This window comes from Phasianus colchicus, chromosome 3, assembly GCF_987193195.1.
Source record: "Phasianus colchicus chromosome 3, bPhaCol1.hap1.1, whole genome shotgun sequence".
In the NCBI taxonomy this organism is placed as follows: Eukaryota; Metazoa; Chordata; class Aves; order Galliformes; family Phasianidae; genus Phasianus; species Phasianus colchicus.
The window spans coordinates 15,091,156-15,114,770 of NC_143438.1; the positions used below are offsets into that span (position 1 = coordinate 15,091,156).

Consider the following 23,615-nt stretch of genomic DNA (forward strand, 5'->3'; position numbering starts at 1 on the left):
TCAGATTATGCAAAAGACAGTGCTGCTGAAAGCAAGCAAATGGTATGAAAAAGCAGAGATATAAGCAAAAAATGTCTTTGTGTCCCAAACGTGAGGCACGAGGAGAAAAACGAGATTTATTCAAAACCCGGTAAACGACCATTTAACATTTCATAGAAACGATCACAGAATCGCAGAGACTAGAAGGACATCTGGAGAGCGTTCGGCCCAGCCCCTGCTACAGCAGGCTCTCCGCAGCAGGTAAAGATCAGATCCCAACCCGGCTCAGCCCTACTCCCTACGTCAGCCCCGGACCTGACACCGCCCACATTCCCTCAGCCGCACTGCTACCCGCCAGCCCACCAACTTCCGCTTCCGGCGCCCCGCCCGCCTGCGCACAGCCCCTCGGACAGGGCGGGGCGGGGCGCGGCGTGCTGACGTCAGGTGACGCGCGCTGGGCGCTTCCCGGAAGCGGAAGCGGGCCGGCCGGCGCTGAGGTGCGGAAGCGGCTGGCGGAGGCCGGCGTTTCGGTTCGGTGGGTCGGCGGTGGTGGGAAGGGCGGCTCCGGTCAGCCGCAGTCGGTCTCGTCTCGCGTTCTTCCCGGCTCCCCGCCATGGCGGGCAACCTGCAGGTACCGTGGGTCCTGTTGAACCCCGGCGGGGCGGGAGGGCGGGTTCGGCGGGGTGGGGCGCCGGGCTGGGCCTGGGGGCAGAAGCCACCCCGACGGTGGCGGGGCGTCGAGGAGGCCCGGGAGGGGGCTCGGAAGCGCCGCAGGACTCCGGGTAGTCCTCTGTGCGGCTGGAGCCGGAAGGTCCCGTGGCCTTTGGGGTGAGACTGTGGCCTGCTGTGAATTGGAGGCATACTTTGGACTGCGGTTCTGCTGAGAGCACTGCTCTCGGAAATGCTTGTCTGCTCTCTGTTCCTTTTTATTTTTTTTATTTTAGCCTTCCGTTGTGGGAGTGTAACTGCTTGTGTTGTCGGTTCAAAATAGATCCAGGAATAATCTATGCAAAAAGTAGTTTTAGACCTGTTTGAATCATGTCCGTGCCTGTAAGCTTAAGGCTGTGTAGTGCTTATACTGACCAAGCTGGGAGAGATCTCACTGCGGCCTTCCAGTAGTTGATGGGAGCTTATAAACAGGAGGGGAACTGATTTTTTGCATGTCTGATAGACATAAGGTAAAGGGGGATGGTTTTAAACCAAAAAAGGGGAGATTTAAGTTAGATATTAGGACGAACTCCTTACTCAGAGGGATTCCAGGCTCTGGCACAAGCTGCCCGGAGAAGCTGTGGTGCCCATCCCTGGAGGTGCTCAAGGCCAGGTTGGATGGAGCCCAGGACAGCTCTGCCCATGGAATTGGGATTGGAGCTGGATGGACTTTATGGTTCCTTCCAACCTGAGCCCTTCTGTGAAACTGCAGGGCTCAGAGTAAGCAGGAGAGCGAAGCCAATGTTCATTCTGAGGGTGGTTTTCATCCAGCTATCAAACTATAGCCCCATAGATATAGCTTGTGCCTCATCTATGGTTACAGCTATGCCTTGTTTCCTACAACTTTCATATAAATTATTTTCTGTTTGATACTGGTGTTTTTCATTGCAGTAGCAGGCTAAGAGACTTTTTAATTTAATCAAGTTCCAGAGCTGAGAGTCTAATACTCAAGTGATGGTTTTCTGAGTTTTTGTTTTAAAAGAGAAACACCAGAAATAGCCAGTATATGATGTAGGCCTTTGTTTTTGTATTTCAGAGGAGCAAGGCTCAAAGATGCCCTGTTAGGAGACTTACCATTAAACAGAGGCAGTCTTTACCATTTAGAACATGGAACCATAGCATCATAGAATATCCTGAGTTAGAAGTGTTACACAAGAATCATCAAGTCCAGCTCTTGTTTGAATATAGTGTCGCTTGTATCATAGTTCTGCTTTTGTTGTACTGCATCCAGGAATCATTGGGCTGTTCTTGTGGTAATTAAATCACTAAAGTAACAGAAATTATTGTCTCGAATTCGTTTTTGTTGTGCTGAATTTGAATGGTTTGTAGAGGACAGCATAAGGGCAGCAGTGAGGAAAGACTAAGTTCTGTTTCAAAGAAACAGGTGTTTGCTCTGTTTTCAACACTTGTCACAAAGGATCCTTAGTCTTATTTGTCAGGTGATTGTTTTGAAATAAATTACTCTTAATTTCAGATGGATCCGATGAGATGATCTTCCAAAAAAGCAAGACAAAACAATAGAAGTTTTGCTCCTCCTTCTCTGGTGGCTTCAGTTTATCGGCTTGGTTTTGACTGAGACACATCAGAGTGTCTGGTTACTGTTGAGAGTACGTGCACAGCAGTGTCTAGTGAGAATCCTGTGATGAGGTTGAACATCTTCACCTTGCTGCCTGATGTTAGCACAGTCATCATGGGCATGCTATCTGTGCCTTGGGAAATAAACTGGCAGAAGGTAGCAAAATGCATATGGGGCTGTGGAAGTTCTAGGTAGCGTTAGTCAACTCTGGCTTTTTTAAGCATACATGCCTTAGTCATTGAATTGTCATTTTTAATTGTCCCGAAGAAGTACGGATGTTCCAAGGAACGAAATGTAATGATAAGCACTCAAGAGCAAAGGAGTAACAGTAATATCAATGAATCCACAGGCCTGTGTGGTGTCTTAGATTACAACCAGATGCATTTGAAATTAGCTCAGCAAACAAATAAAAATCCATCTCTAAATTGTCCTTAACTTCTGTGATAATTTAGGTACATTTCCTGTCCCCCCATATGCGCACTGGAGAGATGGTTAGAATTTCTCACTTGCATATCAAGTACCTAAAGCCTTCAAGAGAAGCTTACTAAATAATGAGTCTTTGAAACTAACTCCTGACACTGGGTCAGAAGGGAAAGGGTGCTGCTTTTATTGCTTTGTAATTATTTTCTTCCAGTAGTGACTCTGATGCCAGTAGGATTTGATGAAGGCAACTGACAGCAAATCTTCAATAACATCAACTGTTTTGGGTAGACATCAAAGAGCAGAAAAGCTGGCCACCAAAAGGTGGTCAGAGCAGCAGCTTAAAATCTCTTTGATCACACAGAACACTCACACAGCACTCATTCGAATTATTTACCTGTGTTACAGAAAGCGATAGACCTTGCTAGTAAGGCAGCACAAGAAGATAAAGCAGGAAACTATGAAGAAGCCTTCCGTTTGTACCAGCATGCTGTGCAGTATTTTATCCACGTCGTTAAATGTAAGTGTAATGCATTGGGTTATGAAGTCAAGTTTTATATTGCCTGGAGTAGCCTCCTCTATTGGAATCAGTGTTTAACTTCTGACTGTCCTTGTCAGTTGACACTTGCTCTCTGTAGTTTGGCTGAGGTGGTATATTATGCAATGTATATACCAAATATAACATACCAAAGGTGGTATATTATGCAACTTTTGTCCTCAGTATACAGCATGCCTGCTCCCTTCTTGTAAGAACTCTTAGTAGCATCCACAGGTTGTTTTTTGCTCATTAAATCATGCCTTTTACTTTCCTATCGTTTTCCTACTGGTGTTTTTACTAATTTATATCAGTCACGCTAATCAACTTGGCCAGCAAAATGTATGAGGTGGACTTGTATTCTCTCGTTTTTCTTTAGTTTTCATTCCCTTGTAATTATTTTATGCCTTTGTTTTCACATTTCTGTGTGCCTTTTGCCTCGTGTCCAATGTTTGTATACAAAAAATGCATTTCCTTTACATTAAGGAATTAGGTAACAGGCCTAACTTGAGTGGTCTAGGGTTGCTGGCCTGACATGAGTGCACTCACAGAAGTCCTATGACTTGGAAGACAAGACAAAGAGCACTGTTTCCTTTACAGTTACTTGGGGATTGATAAACATAAATTATATTGTCCGTTTTTCTTTTGGATTTTGTCAGAGAACGACTTCCTGTGCTTTTAGTAGTACTGATGTATTTTTGGGAAATTAGCACATGAGCTTCGTATTTTCAAGCTTGGTTGCTGATTTGAAATACTGCAGTAGTAACTAACAGAACTGTGGCTGTTAAACCATTCCTTGTTTTTTCAGATGTTTAAGACACTGTATAGCAGTTTGAGAGACTGACAGAAAAAGCTTCCAGTGTCATTGTCCTTACTCCTGTTCAGTCAAGTTTTTAAGGCAAAGCAATGTTGAGGTGTATATTTGATTTGTAAGTGATTATTTACCTTTGATTTGTAGGCATTAACTTCTTTCCTGTCACTTCTTTCCATGGCATAGGGGAAAAATAAATAAATTAAACATTTGGATATGTGGTAAGCCCCAAAAGAGGTATCTTGATAAGACATAAGGATATTTTCTGAATGATGCATGTGTATTTTGCTGTTAACAAAGCATTGTTTCTCTTCAAACTCTTAGATGAAGCACAGGGTGATAAAGCAAAACAGAGCATTAGAGTGAAGTGTGCAGAATACTTGGACAGAGCAGAAAAACTGAAAGAATATCTGAAAAAGAGAGAAAAAACTGCACCAAAGCCAGTTAAAGAGTCTGGTCCTTCTGATGGAAAAGGGTATGTTTTGGGAGAAGGTAAAGCAAAATACTTTCTGAACTCAGCTTATTCTAAGATTCAGCTCTTCAGAGATCGTTTCAAATAGTGTTTTTCAAGTGCTTCACCTCAGATAACTGCTAATGCTGAAGTACAGTGTGCTTAAAAAGGAAAAATAATGTGAATTAATATCACAGGCTTTTTTGTGGTTGTTTGATACATCTTTGAATGCTTTCATAGGAAATTCACTGGAGAATGAAAGCTGTTTCACACTAATACTTGCTTTTTGGGTTCAATGACAGTGAGCCTAGTGACACAATTCTTCTGCATGTGAATACTTAATAGCTAGAAAATAAATTCAGATTTGGTGATGATTACTGTGGTTTAAGTTTTATTTGCCTCACATTTGATAAGAGGTAACAAGGTTCTGTCACGGGCTGATGTTCCGATGGTCTGAATCGCTCTATTACCTTGCTCCTGCCTATCCACTGCTTTCCTTTTATTAGATCTGTTTTTCGTTTTGCACGTCTGAGAGCTGAATCAGCCCACCTGAACAAGCAAAGCCTCTTTTGTATTTGCTGAGGTAAAAGAAGTGTTTCACAGTGGTGTCTCTGAGTGAGATTGCCTTTTTTGGTAGTCTTGAACAGCTAGAACTGCTCAGTCATCTCTTGAAATTTCACCTGATTTTCAGTGTCTTTCATTGTCTGCTCATTTCATGACTTATTTTTTGAGCTGTACTGCGTTCTGCTGGTTTATAGTAGAAGGAAGCGTGAGGCTACATGTCTCCATTCCATTTGTTCCTTATCTCGTCTACTTTTTTCTACTTCTAACTTCCAGTTTGCTTTACTTTGACAAGACTAGAGAGTTTCATAGTACTAAATGAAATTGACCAAGTCCAGTTGCAATTCTGGACAAGGAGTAAGTGCCGGCATCTACAGTGAAACCATTTTGCTGCTTTTGTTTCCTAAAGGCTGAGTCAACACGCATAGAAGCGAGTTAAGAGGGAGGGCTCAGGTCTGCAAGGAAGTTGAAATGGTTGGAGTGGGGGGAATTAGTGTAGAAAAACAAGACTACAGTGATGTAAACTTGTAGAGAGCTGAAAGAATCTCAAATTGTAAGGTTTTTCATTTCTTAGAGTGATGTCTTCTCTACTTGCTTTCTGATTCGTAACTTAAGACAGCGTCTCTCTGTGTATTTCAACGTTTTATTTCTTGTTTCCATATCAGGAATGACAGTGATGGGGAAGGAGAGTCAGAGGATCCTGAGAAAAAGAAACTACAGAATCAACTTCAAGGTAACTTTGAAGCCTCCATTTATATAAATAGAGGTGGCTTTGGTCAGGTGAATTTCTAGTTGTTTGGTTTTGTTGTTGGTTTTGGGTTTTTTGCCAGTTAACTCGTTAACTTTAAGTGGTTCAACTAGTATATACTCTTTATGTCCAGAAGTACAGTCTTAATGACAGTATGGGTTTGCATGCCATGAAATTCAGTGATGAATATGTTGAAATTGTATTATTTATCAAGAAAACACTTTCCAAAGGGAATAGTTGCAGGATCTCAGATATTTTGTTAGACTGTGCCAGTTTTACTCTTAGGTGCGTTGCCATATTATTGCGTAGAGGCCAGAGTAACAGATGCCATCCAAGTACGTAGAATAAGCAGGACCATTTTCACAGGCTCGAACTCAAGTAGATAAGGTGGGAAGATGGTTTCTTGTTGGTTCATAGCAACCGTCCGGATTTCCTCATATTGCTGTGATGAGGCATGTTACTCAGTTGAATAACATAATTGTTTTTGAAATAACATGCTGTACACATTCAGTGATGCAATATATAGCAGCTAGTAGTAGTTTTTTATGCAGTAAAGAAGTGGCTTAGCTTGGTATTTATTACTCCTTGATGGTAAGAAATTGGTGACAGCTTCCCTGCCACATGATGTGTATTGATATGAAGAAACTTCATTCTCCTGCTTATTTTCACTGACAGAAATCAAATGCATTTGTCTGATCTCTCAGCTTCTGTCATCACAGGATCTGCTGTACACATTTGTAAACTGTGCCATAGTTCTGCTTCTCTGCACACTTACTCAATTCTGTGTGTGGTCCTGTGGGACAATTTCCTATATTGTAAAATCATTAAGCATTGGACTCTTAGCCTGTGCTTCACTATAACCGTTTTGTTTCTTCTCAAATTAATCTGACCTTCAGTTCATCAACAAACAGTGTCTTGCACCTGGCACTTCTTGAAGTGTTTCCTATAAACTATAAGGTTCTTGCTTTCAACGTCTGAGATGTGAGATCTCTGGTGTCTTTAAACTTAACATAGGAGTCTCCTATTCAGCGTAAGCTCTGGGCAGCTTTCACTTAATTCATCTTCATTTTAATTCCTGTGACACCTACAGATATGCCCTGTATTCAGTTTTACTGCTTTGTTACTCTTAGCTGACTTGGTCTTAAGGAGCCTTCCACATCTATGGTTACTTATCAACATTTTGATTATAACAGCAACTTGACTCATTGTGGGAGTAGTGGCCACTAAAATTCAAACTGGAACATAGTTGTGGGTTTATTGTCATGAACTCTCAGAATTTTAAAGACCTTTTGCATTCTGTTGCTTAGTCTTCCAGCTGTTAGTTTACACCTACAAAACAAGGAAGCCACGATGTCCCATTCCGTTTGTTTCCTGGTATGGTAATGTCTTGCAGTGTGCTGATTTCAGTTACAGCATGTCAGGTCCAGATAACTGATAACTTGGAACTAATCTCTTGTTCCTACCTGTTCTACTGTTTAATTTAGTGATGGAATCTGGTTACAATCTTAAAGAAAAACTGAGTTTAATCAACCTAGCAGAAGTATTTAGAGCATTAAAAGTGAGCGGCTGGATTCCTGTATATGGATTGCAAGCAAAAAATATTCCTTTCAATCTGATGAGGAAGGCATGCAGGTAAAGTAAAAATCTCTAAGGACGTGGATGAAAAGTGAGCAAATGTCATTTGATTTATTTGTTAGCCATGAGTAGTAGTACACTTTCCATTGTAGAAAACAGACATCAACCAATTCACAGAGCTCTGAAAGCATAAGGGGAAAGTGACAAGAAAATAGCTAGCAGAAACTGGTTGTGAACTTACAGAAAAACCTTTGTAGACAAAAATGGCAACTGAAATGATAAGAGTGCTTGATTACATAAAGATAAGGTAGTTAGGAATAGTTCATTTCGGAAGAGTTCCAATCAGTCACGAGTCGTTCCTAGCCACGTGCTCTTCTTCCACTTAGATTGGCATCGTGTGGTGATCACACAGCTCGCTTGACTTCTGTCTCACTTGGAGGCACTCTCTGTCCTTAGCATTTCTTTCCCATGCTGTTTATCTTGTTCTGCAGCTTGTGCTCTAATTATTCTCCCTTGAATCCCCGCATTTCCTCTGCGAGCAGCAGGCCGAGAGGTAGATGTCCTCCCAGCCCGCCGGAGCCGCGCTCTGACGGCAGTGCGGTGCCGGCCTAGCGCCGCCGCCGGGGCCGCCTCTTGCGGGGTGGGGTCGAGTCCTGGCGGCTGCTGCTGGCCTTCCTCTTCGGGGGGCGCCGGGGCCCCCCACGCGAGCGGTCCCTGCCCCGGGCGGAGGGGCCCGCTGCCGCCGCCTGCCCTGGCTCCTCCTGCGGCTCCTGTGCCGAGGGCGCGGTGGCGGTGCTGGGGTGCCCGGGTCCCCCAGTAGAGCCGCCGGGCGGCTCCTCGGTGCTGGGCCCTGCGGGGCTGGTGGAGCGACCTGGGCCTGAAGGAGGAGGCTCCTGATGGGAGGTGCTGGTAATGGGGCTGGCTGCAGGGCTGTCCTCCCGTCCTCCAGCAGCGTGGCTGACCTGGTGGTCCAGCTGGTGGCGGATTGTGGGGCCGTACAGGGCTGCAATGGTACTGAAGAGCCTTCTTACAAACGGCACCGCGTTGCCATCAGTGATCGAATGCAGCTCCCGCACCAGCACCTCCTCATCCAGCCCAAGCTCACAGAGGAAGTTGATGGTGGTCCACTGTCCCGCTTCCACTTCCCACCAGCCATTGGTGGACACCTGCTGAAACTCCTCCTGCAGCCATTGGAGCAGGGGTTCGAGGTCTTCTGGATGTTCCTTGAAAAATGCAGTCCAGACCTCAGCAGGGAAGCTGTGCTCAGGTGGGATGAGCACCGGCTCTGCAGGCCCCTGCTCGTCCTGCAGGCCTGGATCCGAGTGCGCTGCGGGCTGCGGGACAGCACACTCCAGGTAATCGTCATCCGACCTCACCGAGTATCGGATGGTTGTTATTTCGTGCCCGCATACGGCACAACTCGGCTTCCTGTTTGCCCACCAGATGGCACAGCCGTAGCACAGCTGGTGTTGGCAGGGGGTCACGTAGCTGACATCTTCCCGAATTTGCCCGCAGATGGGGCAGATCCATTCGGATGCCACGTCCATGGCCCCGGGCTGTGCGGTGGGCTGGGGAGAGCTGAGGTTGGGAAGCTGCTCCCCTCCCTGGTGCTGCAGCAAGCAGAAGGTGTTACGAACTGCAAAAGAGAGAGAGAGGCCACGGTCACTCGCTGCCCCGGTCCCTCAGGGGCAAACCCTCCCAGTCCCTGTTCCCCACCGGCTGCTGCAGGGGCCATGATGTCCTGCACCACTCACCTCTGCCGCTACAAGCGCACCCTGTGCGGCCCCAGCTGCCTGAGCAGGCAGGGCTGGGGGAAACGCTGGTGATGCTGTGGGATGGGCACCAAGAACTGGTGCCAGCAGCCCCACAGCTCAACGCAACCAACTCGCTCAGTGCTCCAAGTCTCGCAGCTGTGCTCAACTGGAGTCCAGGCACGAGTGCACACTGGTCTCTGCCAGAGCCCAAATCTATACAGGGAGGGCTAGTGAGTTTTGCTAGTGAGGTCACAATGATCTCCATTGTTGACATCACAACCCCTTGGTTGGTGACCTCACCGTTCATTGCTGCATGTGCTGGGGCTCCAGCCTGGGCCTCAATTTCCTTCCATTATTCTGTGTTTTTGTTTTTTTTTGTAATGGCGATATATTTGGGGAAATAAAAATTGCACATATTTATTTTCTCCACAGTAATCCATCTTCTGTAAGCTGTTCACATTTTCTGCAACTTAGATACTTCTTTGCCTCTTCTGGTTTGGATGCAATACAAATTGATCTTGGTCTCTACTACTTTTAATTTAGGAGTGCTCACAGTAGGGTTTTTGTTTGTGCTTTTCTGTGCCATGTACTCTAGGGAGCGTGCTTCATCACGTTGTACATCTTGTTGATCTCCTTTTAGGAGGTGTACTCTTCTGTAACTGCTGTTGGCATGTTTGCTGATCAGTTACAGAGTAGCTTTGCACATTGTAGAACTTCTAACAACTCTCTGCTTATTGATGGTTTATTGTAGTAAAAAAAAAAAAAGCCAAATCTCTGTAGAAATGATATACGTTTGACTAGCATTGTTTGATGTTCAAATTTGTGTGGAAATGGCTTGTTTTTATTTTATGTAAACATATGTGTAGATTTCTTTTTTCAAATTTATGGTATCGAACAGTGGAAGATCAGTGCCTCACTGATTTATACTATCTTTTCTTATAGGTGCCATTGTTATGGAGCGACCAAATGTGAAATGGAGTGATGTTGCTGGCCTTGAAGGTGCCAAAGAAGCACTTAAAGAAGCAGTGATCTTGCCCATTAAATTTCCACACTTGTTCACAGGTCTGTATTACAGCTTTTATTTCCTGTTCTAAATACTAATGTTGAAGTGAGTAGTGTGAGCAGAGTCTGAGCAGAGCATTATGCTGATACATCAGAGGCTCAAGCTAAGCTGTTCATGATGTTTCTCAGGTACATACAGAAAACTTTAAAATAGGGAGGCTTCATGAGAAAGATAGATTTGCTCTTGATACAGTGTTTTGATGATTGCTGATTTCTTTCTTGCAGGAAAGAGAACACCCTGGAGAGGGATTCTTCTTTTTGGACCACCAGGAACAGGAAAGTCTTATCTAGCAAAAGCTGTTGCAACAGAAGCAAACAATTCCACTTTCTTTTCAGTATCTTCTTCTGACCTGGTCTCAAAGTGGTTGGGAGAGAGTGAAAAGTAAGTTGGAGTTTCCCGAGTTCCAGGAAAATATTACCAAGAAGAAAGTAATTTTTCAGGGCTAGATAGGACACTCTAAAGAAATTAAATTTGAAGGAAAGTTCATGTGTCTTGTTAAAGCAAAGATTAGATGTTTCTGTGCTTCAGAGCAGTGTCAGATGAAGGTACCGTAATGCACTGTATGTTGTGCTGCAGCAGCTGGACTGCTCTTCAGTACTCAAGACTGTTTTTAAAACTAGTTCAGACAAAGGTATCAGGAGCACAGTGGTGATCAATGCCCTTCTGAACCCAGCTCTGATGTGTATGATGTACAATGAAGTGGTCTGAAGTGTTGGGATACTTTGATTCTTGTCCCCTTCTGGCTCATCTGTTGCAGTAGCCCTGCATATAACACATGTTTCTTTCTCTGTGTGAAGGTTTTTTTCCTACTTTCTGTTTTCAAACAAAATCTTGAAGACATAAAAGATGGGCATATATGGGTTGGAAATGGTGACCACCATGAAATATTCATTCTGCATGTTTGTTTGTTATGATGCGATATGTTAATAAGATCAGGAAGCCTGAATTTACCTTATTCTGTGGTATCTCAGCATAATGCAGAGTTATTGGAGCTGAAAGGGTGTTGTATCTCTGAGTAGCTTTGTTAATATCTTATGTGGGATTCGTTTTATTTTTTATTTTTAGCTTTTTCTTAACAAAATCACTGCATCATAATCCAAAGTTACGTGTTCTTGCTGGTTTGCACATTAAGGTAACTGCAGCTGTTTCCTTTTTTAAGATTAGTGAAAAACCTGTTCCAGCTTGCCAGAGAAAACAAGCCCTCTATTATCTTCATTGATGAGATAGATTCACTGTGTGGGTCAAGAAGTGAAAATGAAAGCGAGGCTGCTAGACGGATTAAAACAGAATTTTTAGTCCAGATGCAAGGTAAGTTTAATAGTTTTCAGAATCAGAGGAGTTCAGCTATGCATGAAATACATAGCTTACACGTGAAAAGATCTGCAGCTTTACTCCATTACATTTTGTAAATGTTCTCAAATATTATCAGGCAGTCTCTTTATTTTCTAAGTGGTGAAATTATTTCTTCCTTGGTATAGGGGTTGGTGTTGATAATGAAGGAATATTGGTCTTGGGAGCAACAAACATACCCTGGGTTTTGGATTCTGCTATCAGGAGAAGGTATGTTGGCTTATGATTGATGTATTTATGTTTATGGTCAGAAATTTGCAGCTATTGTGAGGATTCATTGTGAGGCTGCTGAGTGAGTGATTTGCTTGATCCTTGCAGACATGGCTCATGAGATGGACTGAGTCAAATATCCCCTTCACATAAGAAATGGATTGTTCACTCTTACGTTTGTCCTGTAATTTATGTGATTTCTTAGTCAGCTAATTCCATTCAACTAAGCAAAAAAATTCTGCTTCTTTGCTGACTGGTTTCCTGGTTGTACCTTGCCCCCCATACTCACATAAGCAAGTCAAAAGGGTAAGAGAGGGCAGAGCCATCATTTTCAACTGTAGCAAACTGTTGAATAGCTTGAGTAATTTCACAGAATTTTTTGGAACACAGAAGTGTGATTTTTGCTATTCTGGTCACACAACTTGTGTGATCTTTTGGTGTATGTTTCAGCTGCATTTCTGTGATAGGATGACGTTTGTATTTGTATCAGATTAGCTGGATCTTCCAGCTACAGAGCAGCAAAGGGCAAATGCAGTTATGTGCTAAATGTGATTATGTTGTGATGAAAATACAATCTTTATTATGGTAGTTTTTGTAGGATAAAGAAACATTGCTTTTTGGTGACAGTGTCATTTTATCATGTACTTAATTCAACTTGACCATGCTTTGACTGGAGAATTTAAACCATGTGGCCTCCAGAGGTCGCTTCCATTCCGTGGGAGTGTAGTTTCTTAAAAAGTATAAGAAGTGAACATGGTACTTAAAATTTCAAGTCATTCTTTGCAGTGTGAACGATTATCTCTCATTCTTGTCTGTAAAACATAAAGGAGCTGGTAGAGCATGGCAGTAATAGAATTAATTTGTCATGGTTTTGGCTCTCTTTGTTACATATAGGAAGTTAATAGTGTTCTACAGAACTTGGAGTTGGTCTTGCTTCCCTGGTGGGAGGTCGTCCTCTCTTTGAGAACAGATGCTTCAAAGGAAGCACTGCAATTATTAACCATTTCTACCAACAACTATATTGAGAGTAAGACTTCAAATCTGTTTCCAACTACAACATTCTCTGTAGAAACTGGTTGTGTGAACGTCTTATCAGGCAGCTCTTTTTTTGAGTGTGAAAACTGTTCAGATATGCTTAAACACTAAAAGACTCCTTTTCCTTCAGTTATTTTCTTTTAAAGCACAAACTCTGCTGGAGTGAACCTGGAGAAACTACAATCTGAAGAGATTTTTTTGTCATAAAAAGGAAGTAGTTGTTCAATTGTAGATGTTAGCTTATCATAGCTATAGTATTATTAATGAGAACAGGCAGAATATCTGAGATGTATTTTGAAAACATTTATAATACAACATTAGAAAGAAGTAGTTTCATGTAGGACCAAAGTATGTGCTGATTTGCATAAACTTCTTTCCATTGTGCACCTGTGTGAGCCAGTGTCTGTGGAGTGTTTTGCTTTTATCTTTTTGAAACCAGGTTTGAGAAGCGTATTTATATTCCTTTACCTGAAGACCACGCCAGGGCTGCCATGTTCAAACTGCACCTTGGGTCAACTCCAAATCTCCTAACAGAAGCAGATTATCGGGAGCTTGGGAAAAGAACCGATGGCTATTCTGGTGCAGATATCAGCATCATTGTACGCGATGCCCTGATGCAGCCTGTTAGAAAAGTGCAATCAGCTACTCACTTTAAAAAAGTAAGTAAAAAATCCAGTGTTTTTCATATTGCTTCAACTCTGGGAATTAACTTGATCTGAAAACTTTTTGTAAGTAAGCCAAGTTCGGTTTGGGGTAATACCATGTGCTTACAGATGTGTGTATGCTGTTCCTCTTACCTACCAAAAGAGTACTTAGAAGTACTGCCATAAGTTTCTAGCTATTCATGCTGTGTAATCCAAGCTCTAATGAATCTTCACCTCTTGTTAAAAGCATTTGGTTTGAAGTTCAGCTTAAATCAGTGTCAGAGTTGTGCTCTTCTTCTATATCAAGTTATGTAATTGTTTTTCTAGAGTGTGTGTGTGTGTGTGTGTGTCTGTAAATGTATTCCTTATATACATGGGAACAGATGAATTACAAGTGCACAACTGCTTGTTCAGGATGTCCTTCAAACTGTAAAATTCAGATTCTTGTAAGATTCCAGTAAAAACACTGAGTCCCCTAATGTTACTTGTGACAGTAGTAAAGATGCAAGACAGCTGAGCAAGGTCTGTCACTGCTGGGGCAGCAAGGAACATCTTATGGATGCTGCTGTAAAGTGGAAACTGCCTTACACTTAGTTGCTGTCTGAAAAGGGTGTTGAAACTATAGATAGATAAGACTTCTTTCTTGCTTATCGTGCAGTTACACCCACATTGTATAAATAACATGATAGTATTTTTCTTGTCTAGTTTTTTCTTGCTGTTATTTTGGTTTTTAGAGATCCAAACTAAAATGATCTCTGCTTACATTTTTACTGCAAACTTTGTTTTTACAGAAATTCATGTATTTCAGGTGAAGGTGGATTCTTGTTATCTGTAGAGACTTTTGACTCTGTAAAGTGAAGCTTCCAAAGCTTTCATTTTGTTGCTCTTTGTGTCGTACATGCAACTTGTATTGGCAGCAGTTCTTGGTCATCAGTTATGATGATAGTTTTTTTTTTGCTTTTTTTTTTTACCAGTAGCTCATCCAGGGCCCTAAACTGAACAGCTAGAGTTAGTGTGAACTGAAGGTAGGCACTTTTCTCTACATAGTTAAAAGGAACACATTCGGCTTAAGACACCAAGGGAGAGGAATGCTTAAATACAATATGGTTCAGAATATAAGACATCTTTTTAAATTCCAGTGCTTGCAGTGAGGAAACCTCATCAACTTGTTAAAATATGCCAGAAGCCTGTAATTTTGGTGGTGGGGAGGAATATTCGATAGTTTTTTTGAGGAATGTTTCCAGTTTAAAATCAAAGAATATTTTGAAACAGTATTTTGAAGCTGTGACACTGTTGTAAACTGCATTTGCTTAAAAAATAAGCAGCTGTTTTGATATATCAGGGATTTTCTGGATTATTCCTTCCCTTAAGCAGTGATGCCTGAAGTATTTATCCATTGTTGTCTTTAAACGATGATGACATTTCTGGCCAGTGGGTTGTCACAGTTTAGCCTTTCATGGACATTTGCAGACATCTGAGGCGTGTCTCAGACTACCACAGAACAATGAAATAATCTCAGTTACCACAGTTTGCAAAGCAGCCAAAGGCAATTCTTACCTCTTTTGCCAAACAAGAAAAAAAAAAAAACTACAGTGCTTTGAGTGTTCTGATGCAAGTCTATTCCACTTGTTTTGTTTTAATTTAATTGGATGCAGACTTTTATTTTTATAAGGAAAATCTTTGCTTTATTAACTATTTCCATAATAGCAATTTGTCCCAGTTAAATAGAACCATGGGATGGTTTGGGTCGGAAGGGACCTCAAGGCCCACCCAGCTCCAACCCTGTGCTGTGGGCAGAGCTGCCAGCACCAGCTCAGCTGCCCAGGGCCCCATCCAGCCTGGTCTTGAGTACCTGCAGGGATGGGGCACCACAGCTTCTCCGGGCAGCTGTGCCACTGCCTCACTGCTCTCAGAGTAAGAAGTTTCCTCCTAACATCTCACCTAAATCTGCTCTCTTGGTTTAAAACTATTCCCCCTTGTCCTAATTGTTATCTGCTCCTGTAAAAAAAAAAAAAAAAAAAAAAAAAAAAAAAAAAAAAAAAAAAAAAAAAAAAAGTCGATCTGCCTCCCATTTCTGGCACTTTGCTGCATTTTTGTAACTCATTGTAAACCATTGCTTGTTGCAGCTGATTGATATTGGGTTGTCCAAGTGAGTTTCTAATGTTATAATCCTTGCTTTTCCTCCCTGTTCTTTAAAAGCAGATTGGAACAGCAAATCCAGTTCTCTGCTGTTAAAAAGAAACAGTTGTTTTTGATCTTTGCATATGTTCTGTGTTCATGGAGATGTATGGTACTTCACTGGCTGACGAAGGATGGTAGAACTACAGCTCCTAGATACGCATTGTGAAAAGATAAGAGGCAGCTCATGCAGCTATTGAGGTTCTGTCCGCGTATCTGGAAAAAAAGGATGGTTTCTGTTCTCCCGCTAGATGGCCCCATTTTCTATCAAGCGCTGTTTGAGATTGTGTCCAAAAAGGTGCCCACAACTTTGTAGTGGAGTAAGTAAAAGCTTAAAAGGACATCCATGGCTGCCTAACTTGAGGGACGCTCAGCAGTAACTACTGAGAATTCTTTAGAAATGTTAACCAGTGGTGAATGGACTCCCAGAGTGACCTAGGACTAAGAAGAGAGTGGTCTTCCCCAAACAGCAGTCCTGACACATTAGCTTTCTACAAACACTCCTACCTTAAAGATTCACTGGTTCTGACATGGTGTGAGTTCAAATATCTGACTGCTGCTGTGTGTTTCCCAGTGAATGATGCCAGCACCTTTACACAATTCCACTTCACTGGATAAGACTTTCCTATGGGTGGGGCATCTACAGAAAATGAACGGAATGCTTTTGCTCTAAAGATGTTCAGCTTCAGTTTGTTTATTTATTTATGTATTTATTTATTAGGTAAAAGGACCATCAGTGTCGAATCCAAATATCATGGTAGATTTGTTCACCCCTTGCTCTCCAGGTGATCCTGAAGCTGAAGAAATGACATGGATGGATGTTCCAGGAGATAAATTACTGGAGCCTAAAGTTTCCATGGTAGGTTTTTTGTTTTTTTTTTTGTGTGTGTGGTGCTTCTTGCTTTGCAGAATCCTGAGAATATCAAGATTTTTTAGAGCCAGCATGCAAGCCAGTTGGCTTAGCCATTTGTTTTCAGACATGCTTGGACATACCAGATGACATTTCAATCTCAACACACAGCACGACAATACAGTATGTTTATCAGCAAGTCAGCTCTCCATCCCTGATAAGCGTTTGTTATTGTCTAGTGGCATGCAGTATAAACAGCACCTGACCCTTCCTCCCTTCTTTAATTCTTCTTTTATTCATTCAAAACCTTCAGAATTCCTGCCCCATGATATGTTACTTTCTCTTTGCTCTATAGCATTATTATTGACACTGAGAAGTGGGAAATTATATTCAGTGTAAATTGAGAATAATCTGCTGTACGTAAATTTTGCCCAGAAAAGAAATGCAAGTGTAACCAATACAATGTAAAATGCTTAGTTTGGATCTTACTTCATCACTTCAAACTTAGTAGTTTGGATCATACTTCATCACAGATAATGCAGCTAGCTCTCCCTAGCTTTCAGATGGATTTTTTTGTGTATGTTAAAATATTTGCTTTTGTTTAAAGAATAAAACATCATATTTGAGACAAATTGAAATTTATTGCTTAAAAAATTACAAATTGCTGAGCTCTTGTTCTGTATTTTATCCGCAACCAGCAAAAGATTCTGAATAAGTGCTTTATTTGAAGGAAAGACTTGATATCAAATCTGTGCTGATGTCTATTCCTGTAAGCAAATGTTTCCATAATGAATGAAAGGAAGGTGTGTTGCATAAGGATCACAAACCTCTAAATAGAATGCACTGCTTCGTACATGTAACCATCACTATATTTGAGGAGAGAAATATCCGTGCATATTTGCACACAGAAGGAAGCACAAAAAGATGTGAACAAGTGCAGGCCTGCCTTAAAACTTCTGCCTGTGTAAACTATGTGAATTTTTCATCAGTCTTTCCTGGAGTTAAATACAATTCCTTCAATGCTCCTAATGGAATGTAGGCTCCGATGTGCTACGTTGCACAGGGGCTTCTTTCAGAGTCCAAAATCAGTCCTTGTCATTAAAAAGATCGGACTTCAATTCTTCCTAAGCAGGGCATCTGTTGTATGATGAGTTGAGAGAGTCTAGAAAATCACGATGTTGACTTTTAACTTAACCTGTGCTTTTATAGTGACATGAGATGTTGAGCATCTTCTCATTTAATTTGCCTTTGGCCAGGACTTTTCTTACAAATTTTTTTTTAACAAGGTTTCTTAACTGCTGATTTTCAGTTCACACCTTTGTGATTTTTTTCCAAACTCCTCCATTTTCTTGATGAAGCCAAACGTAGCCAAACATAAACATAAGAAGGTGGCTGAGCTGAAGAAACAGAAGTTACCAGTCATGAGCAGTAAAACTTTGCTTGGAGATCAGTAATGAAATATTCTTTGGTGGACACTGAAGAATATGTGGAAACGTGTGATTGTTTTCCACTTTAAACTGATGTCCTTAGAAGTGTATTGAAATGTGTATCTGAAAGATGGGAAGCTCAGTTTGTTGCAGTAAGCAGTGGTGAATAACACTTGCTGAATGGATGAATTGTTTTAAAGCTAAACCTCAGATTGTGGCTTAATTCCTGAAAAACTCACTAATTGTCTGTCTTTAGGAAGCTAAAAAGTGACCCATGTACAGAAATGTTCAGGCTTAATCAAAGTTTTGTTTAAATAAGAGTTCCTACAGTCCACTTGTTTTAAAAGGCTTTTTAAAGCTTACTTTTCTTCACAGCAATATTGTTAGCAGTGGTATGTTTTCTGAACCCGTGTTTTCTTGCTTTCTTTCCCACAGGCTGATATGCTCAGCTCACTAGCTAGCACAAAGCCAACAGTTAATGAGCAGGACCTGGAGAAGTTAAAGAAATTTACAGAAGACTTTGGTCAGGAAGGCTAAGCCAAAGATGTCTGTGGATCATTAGAACTTTTGCTTTCTTAAGTATTCTCATGTCCTTATCAGTGGCACTCCAAATAAATGCCAATAAACTCTCCTTTCTTACTTTGCAGGAGGAATAGAAGATCTGTTTGCAAAGACCCTTACACTTTTATATTGTATTGTTTTCTTCAGACGTCTATTAAATGTCTTCTATTGAAAAATAATACCGAAAATACAATTTTAGCAAAGTGATGTGGCAACTCATTAAATATTTGTAATTTTTAAATGATCAGTTCAGTTTTAGCTATTATGTTAGACCTGGGCACAAGTGAGTTTTGAACTTCTGGTAGGCTCAAGAAGAAACCCTTTTTTGAGGGTGCAAGAGTTCTGATTGGTCAGGTGTTTTCAATAGCTGCCAGCCTATGTGTTAATTACTCCTTTCATTTAGGAAAATGCAACAAGATTTGCTAATTGGGCATACTGTGTGTTTGCTGTTGAAGTATGAAAGAAAACACTGTGAGGAGAAGACTGTATGAGCCAGTGCTTTGTTTAAATACTGATGAACCCGGTATTTGGCTTTTTCTGCTGTGCTGTGTTAAAAATTTTGCCTTAAGCAGCAAGCTTTTGTTTTTAACTCTTTACTAGCTGATACACATCCCACTATGCAATTGAACAAAGGTTCGTTAAATGCAAGTATGTGAAAGATTTCCTGATGGCTGGGTTTTTAAATCTGGTTTTATCAGAGATTTGGCTAAAGTTAGAAAAAAGCATTGAGTAGTACCTGTAAGATTCTGTATGTCAAGGCTAGCAAGGTATGGGTAGTTATTGAAGAGTGTAAGGTTGTAAGGGGAGGCATTTTGGGAAGCAGCATAGTCTCAGAGGTGAGGAGCACATAGCATAATATAGCCACAGACTTTGCAGTGATAGGTTAATTCAGAACCCCGCTGATCGTTATTGCATACAGGTTACATCAACTTAATGCTTCATCTTTGGGAAGAGGCTGGCACTTTAATACAGAAAGTAGCACTTCTGTTGATTATAATTCTGAAGAACTACAAATTGAAACGTGCCTGAGCTTACAACACTACAGTGTCAGCATTGAGTTTGTGCCTTGTAAGTTTGCACTGGCTGTAGATGCGAAACATCATGAGGGTACCCAGAACACTCTGTTCTGTAATGGTTGTGCAACTCTGTTGTGCATATGCTTTGTTTAACGTGCATTAAAATAAAATTGCACATTTCATATGCATATGTTATGTGTACATATGCACATAGATGATTGTCTTTTTATGGGTTTGGGTTTCCTCTATGTACATATTTTTCCGTAGCCAATAAATCATAGGATGGGTGAAATTTGCTGTGCTTAAATGAAGTAAAATGTACAATATCAGTTATGTTCTGTGAGTATTCCTTCCATGTTACTTTCAAGAATTTATCACTTTTGTGTAGATTTTTGTTTCTACGTTTGACAGCTAAACAAAATACTTAGAGACAGATTCTTTCATCTGCAAGGTGCTGAGCTTTTGTTTACTAATATAATGAAATGTTCTTTCCAAAGGCATTCAGTTTTACACAGCTTTACTTTGGTCTCGCACTGGAAAATGTGAATGTGATTCAGTGGGCTGCAGATCTTTCAGTGGGTAAGCGGGGCAATTCCAGTGTAGATGCAAGCTACTGTGATTTGTAAACTTAATCTTAGTTGCAGCAGGTTTGTTCTCGGTTGCCTCTGGTGAACACTTGAGAGAAGTGGGCTGGCAGGGCTCTCACCTGGAGGTTTGAAGCTAGTGTCTGAATTACTTGTTAATTGACCTTTATAAATGACAGTCCTTATGGCAATCTTAAAATTCTCAGGAAATGTGTTTCTTTGTTGTTGTCGTAGGTCTGTTTGTCTGATGGGTTTCCCTAAACCTATGTAATCCCTTATCTTTAACGTAGAAAAGTATACTGTATGTTTTAACTTGCATCATGCTGCTTGCTCGGTTGTGGGGCGACATCTGTAACGGAAACATTGTTTGGTGTTTCAAGTTGTTTTTAGAAATATTCCAAATAAACACTGCTGGTTAGAAATGTGGCAGCTCTAAGGGTAACTTTTTGGTTTGCTGTTTTTGTACAATGAGAATAAGTTGATATATTGTCACAGATTCCTAGCTAAGTCATCCCAGAAGATGTAGCTAAATGGCTGCGGGAGGCAGGGGGGAGGTGTCATTTACTTCAGTTTTCAGGGTTAATCTAAACTACGAGTTCTACTCCAAAGGCAATGCCTCCTATTTTAGTATATCAGCCCATGGTGTCAGAGACGGATGTTGGTGGCATGGCAGTAGTGGTTGAACCTTCCTACCAGTATTCCATTATGTGCTCTTGCTGTGCAACAGATGGCAGCAGAGGGGCAGTCTGACAGAATGACATTTGGCATAGGAGTGCAGATGAAGCAGAGGTGTGTCATTGAATTCCTCCACACAGGAAAAAATTATACCTGTTGACATTCATCAATGCTTGCTGAATATTTATGGAGGCCAAGCAATGGATGTGAACACAGTGAGGCAGTGGGTGGTGCGTTTCAGCAGCAGTTTCAGTGGGGCACCTCCACTGGTGCAGATTTCAGTGAGCACAGCATGCGGGCTCTCGGTCATTGCTGGTGAAAATGCAGAGCTAACTGTGACTGAGTTGAAAAGTAGTGTTTTGTAGCTGAGAATATGCTCTGTCAAACAGTGTTACTGCACTCTTTGTATCAGTTGTAGTTTCTGTGGAAATAAATAGGAGGCATTACTTTCAGAGCAACCTATGTACTCTAAACAGTGCTACCTGGTTTATAGTTGATTAAAGGTTATATTTGCTTTACATAACCAGAACCTCTAAGCACTGGATAAATGACTTGTATATCTTTCATGCTGTCAGCTGTGACTAGTCTTTGACTACTTGGCCTACATTTTTTTCCTAACTTCTAGTGCTATTCCTACCTCTGACTGTAATATGAAAAAATGTTTTCTATGGGTAAAATACTTTTTAAATCAGTTGTATCTATGCTTGCTTTGTTCTCCACAAATGTTTCTTCCCACTGACTAACACTGGATTTTCTGTCACTCATTACATATCTCAACACACATATTCATCGAGTTAGAAAAACTCATTAAATTCTCTGGTTGTATCTTTTCCCGTGTCACCTGATTAACCTCTGAATCCAGAGTTCTGTTCCTTCCCTGATTTAAGTGTTGGTTTTGTCTATCTTAGAAATTGGTAAGGTTTGTTTGGTTTTGATTTTATTATTATTATTCAACTACTACTAATCTTCAGAGTTGAGTTGATTGCTTTTTTTATAATGAGTGGAGCAGAACACATGTTATTTGGGCAGATACCCTTGAATCAGTTTTTGTTTGTGCTCCTGTCAGTCAGATATGCCTGATCATAGTTTGCTCTATGGCAGCTGAAGCAAAGAAACTGCTTAAATATTGTTTAGCCACTGTTTGATCTACTTTTTGTGTTTATTTAGACGTCTTCCTAATGAAAATCTGCTCTGCTATGTATTTTTTCACGTTATTTCTGAAGATTATCATGACAGGGAGCTTTTTAATGGCTCTGAATTGTTGAAATATGCAGGAGCACCTTGATTTTGCTGCACACTCCTTCCTTCCTCCAGAATGATGGCCGTGGTTTCATGGTTGGCTTCCAAACGTGTTTGTCTTAACCAGATTCATCCTAGTAATCATGGTTGACTTAGAGCCATTCACACAACTTACACAAACTATTGCAAGCACTTGATGGACAGTTTGTGCTGCTTTTCCAACAGAAACTTTATTATTATCAAACCACTGTTCCTTTTTATTCTTGAGCAGGTAGTCTATGTTGTAGCTATTGTGCTCTCACCTCAATTTTTCTTTAAAAATACCTTTTTACTAATAATATTTCAATTATTATTCCACAAACCCTCTGTCACCATCATTACCTGTGTAAAAATTCTTAATCGTTCCTGTTCATCCTCTGTCCTGGCATTTGTGTACTGACAGCCCAGGTATTAGATAAGCTTGTCCTGTTATTTTTCTTTGACCTAATTACAGTTTTGCCTGCCTATCTCTACCCACACACCCTTCTAATAGTCAATTTTTTACTAGGTCACTATTTTGTACATTTTCTGTTTACTAGAATCACAATCTTTGGAGTTGGAAAGGACGTCTGAAGGTCATCTAGTCCAACTCCCCTGCAGTGCACAGGGACACGACAGCTAGATCAGGTTGCCCAGGGCCTGATCCAGCCTCGCCTTGAAGTCTCAGGGGACGGGGGCTTCAACCACAGCACTGGGTTTCAGTGCCTCACTACCCTCACCGTAAAAAAAATTTATCCTTGTATCTAACCTAAATCTTCCCTCTTTGAGCTTGAAACCATTTCCCTTCTCCTGTCACACCAGACCCTGCTAAAAAGTCTGTCCCCTTCTTTCTTTTAGTCCCCTTTTAGATACTGCAAGGTTGCTATTGGGTCATCTCACAGCCTTCTCCTCTCCTCCAGGCTGAACAGCCCCAGCTCTCTCATGCCCAGCCTGTCCTCATAGGAGAGCTGTTCTGTTCCATGGATCATTTCTGTGGCCCTCCTCTGGACGCAGTCCAGCAGGTCTGGGTCTCTCCTGTAGGAGGACTCCACATCTGGATGCAGTATTTCACGTGAGGCCTCACCATCACAAAGCAGAGGGGCAGAAGCAGCTCCCTCGACCTGCTGCCCACACTTCTTTTGATGCAGCCCAGGACATGGTTGGCTTTCTGGGCTGTGAGGGTACATTGCTGGCTCATGTCCAGCTTCCCGTCCACCAGTAGCCCCGCATCTTTTTCAGCAGGGCTGCCCTCAGTCCCTTCATCCTCTAGCTTGTATTGGTTGTGGGAACTGCTTCAGCCTGGGTGCCAGATCTTGCATTTGGGTCTGTTGGACTTCATGAGGTTCACCTGCTCAGGCCTGCCAAGGTCACTTGAACACTCCCGCCTTTGCATCTGTTACCTGCTTAGGTGACTCCAGCTCCATGAATGAATGCTCGCAAATGCTTCTCTCCTTCATCAGAGCAACTCCACAACAGCTCAGTATGTGAGGAAGCCAACATCCATCTGTTGGTGCCATCTATGCATGGTACCTGCCATGTGCAGAATCTGCTACGTTCTTTTACAGGAATACTAGACATTTTTACAGCTAATTTATTTGAATGTGTCAGGCACTAGTCATGAAAATAAATATCAATATCCTACCTGCA

At 41.6% G+C, this 23,615-nt stretch overlaps 2 protein-coding genes across 3 annotated transcripts; one reads left to right on the top strand and one right to left on the bottom strand.

Annotated features, from left to right (window-relative positions):
• The first annotated feature begins 419 nt into the window (after positions 1–419).
• Positions 420–20,458, top strand: VPS4B (vacuolar protein sorting 4 homolog B). 2 transcript variants are annotated; one of them, XR_004166308.2, is made up of 11 exons: positions 420–610; positions 3,092–3,203; positions 4,354–4,504; positions 5,707–5,774; positions 10,061–10,180; positions 10,406–10,562; positions 11,341–11,489; positions 11,660–11,741; positions 13,216–13,435; positions 16,384–16,457; positions 18,311–18,408. XR_004166308.2 is itself a non-coding variant. In XM_031589267.2 (11 exons), exons 1-11 carry the CDS (start codon positions 593–595, stop codon positions 18,410–18,412), a joined length of 1,317 nt encoding a protein of 438 aa, XP_031445127.1. In that variant the 5' UTR covers positions 421–592; the 3' UTR covers positions 18,413–20,458. The 2 variants fall into 2 exon arrangements, 1 of the variants encoding a protein (XP_031445127.1); XM_031589267.2 differs by having other exon boundaries at positions 421–610; positions 16,320–16,457; positions 18,311–20,458.
• On the bottom strand, positions 5,791–9,193 carry LOC149918428 (uncharacterized). Its single transcript, XM_090137029.1, has 2 exons — positions 9,119–9,193; positions 5,791–9,000 (listed from the first exon to the last, which is right to left on the bottom strand). The coding sequence occupies exon 2, from the start codon at positions 8,909–8,911 to the stop codon at positions 7,973–7,975; it is 939 nt and encodes a 312-aa protein (XP_089993155.1). The 5' UTR covers positions 8,912–9,000; positions 9,119–9,193; the 3' UTR covers positions 5,791–7,972.
• Positions 20,459–23,615: the final 3,157 nt, after the last annotated feature.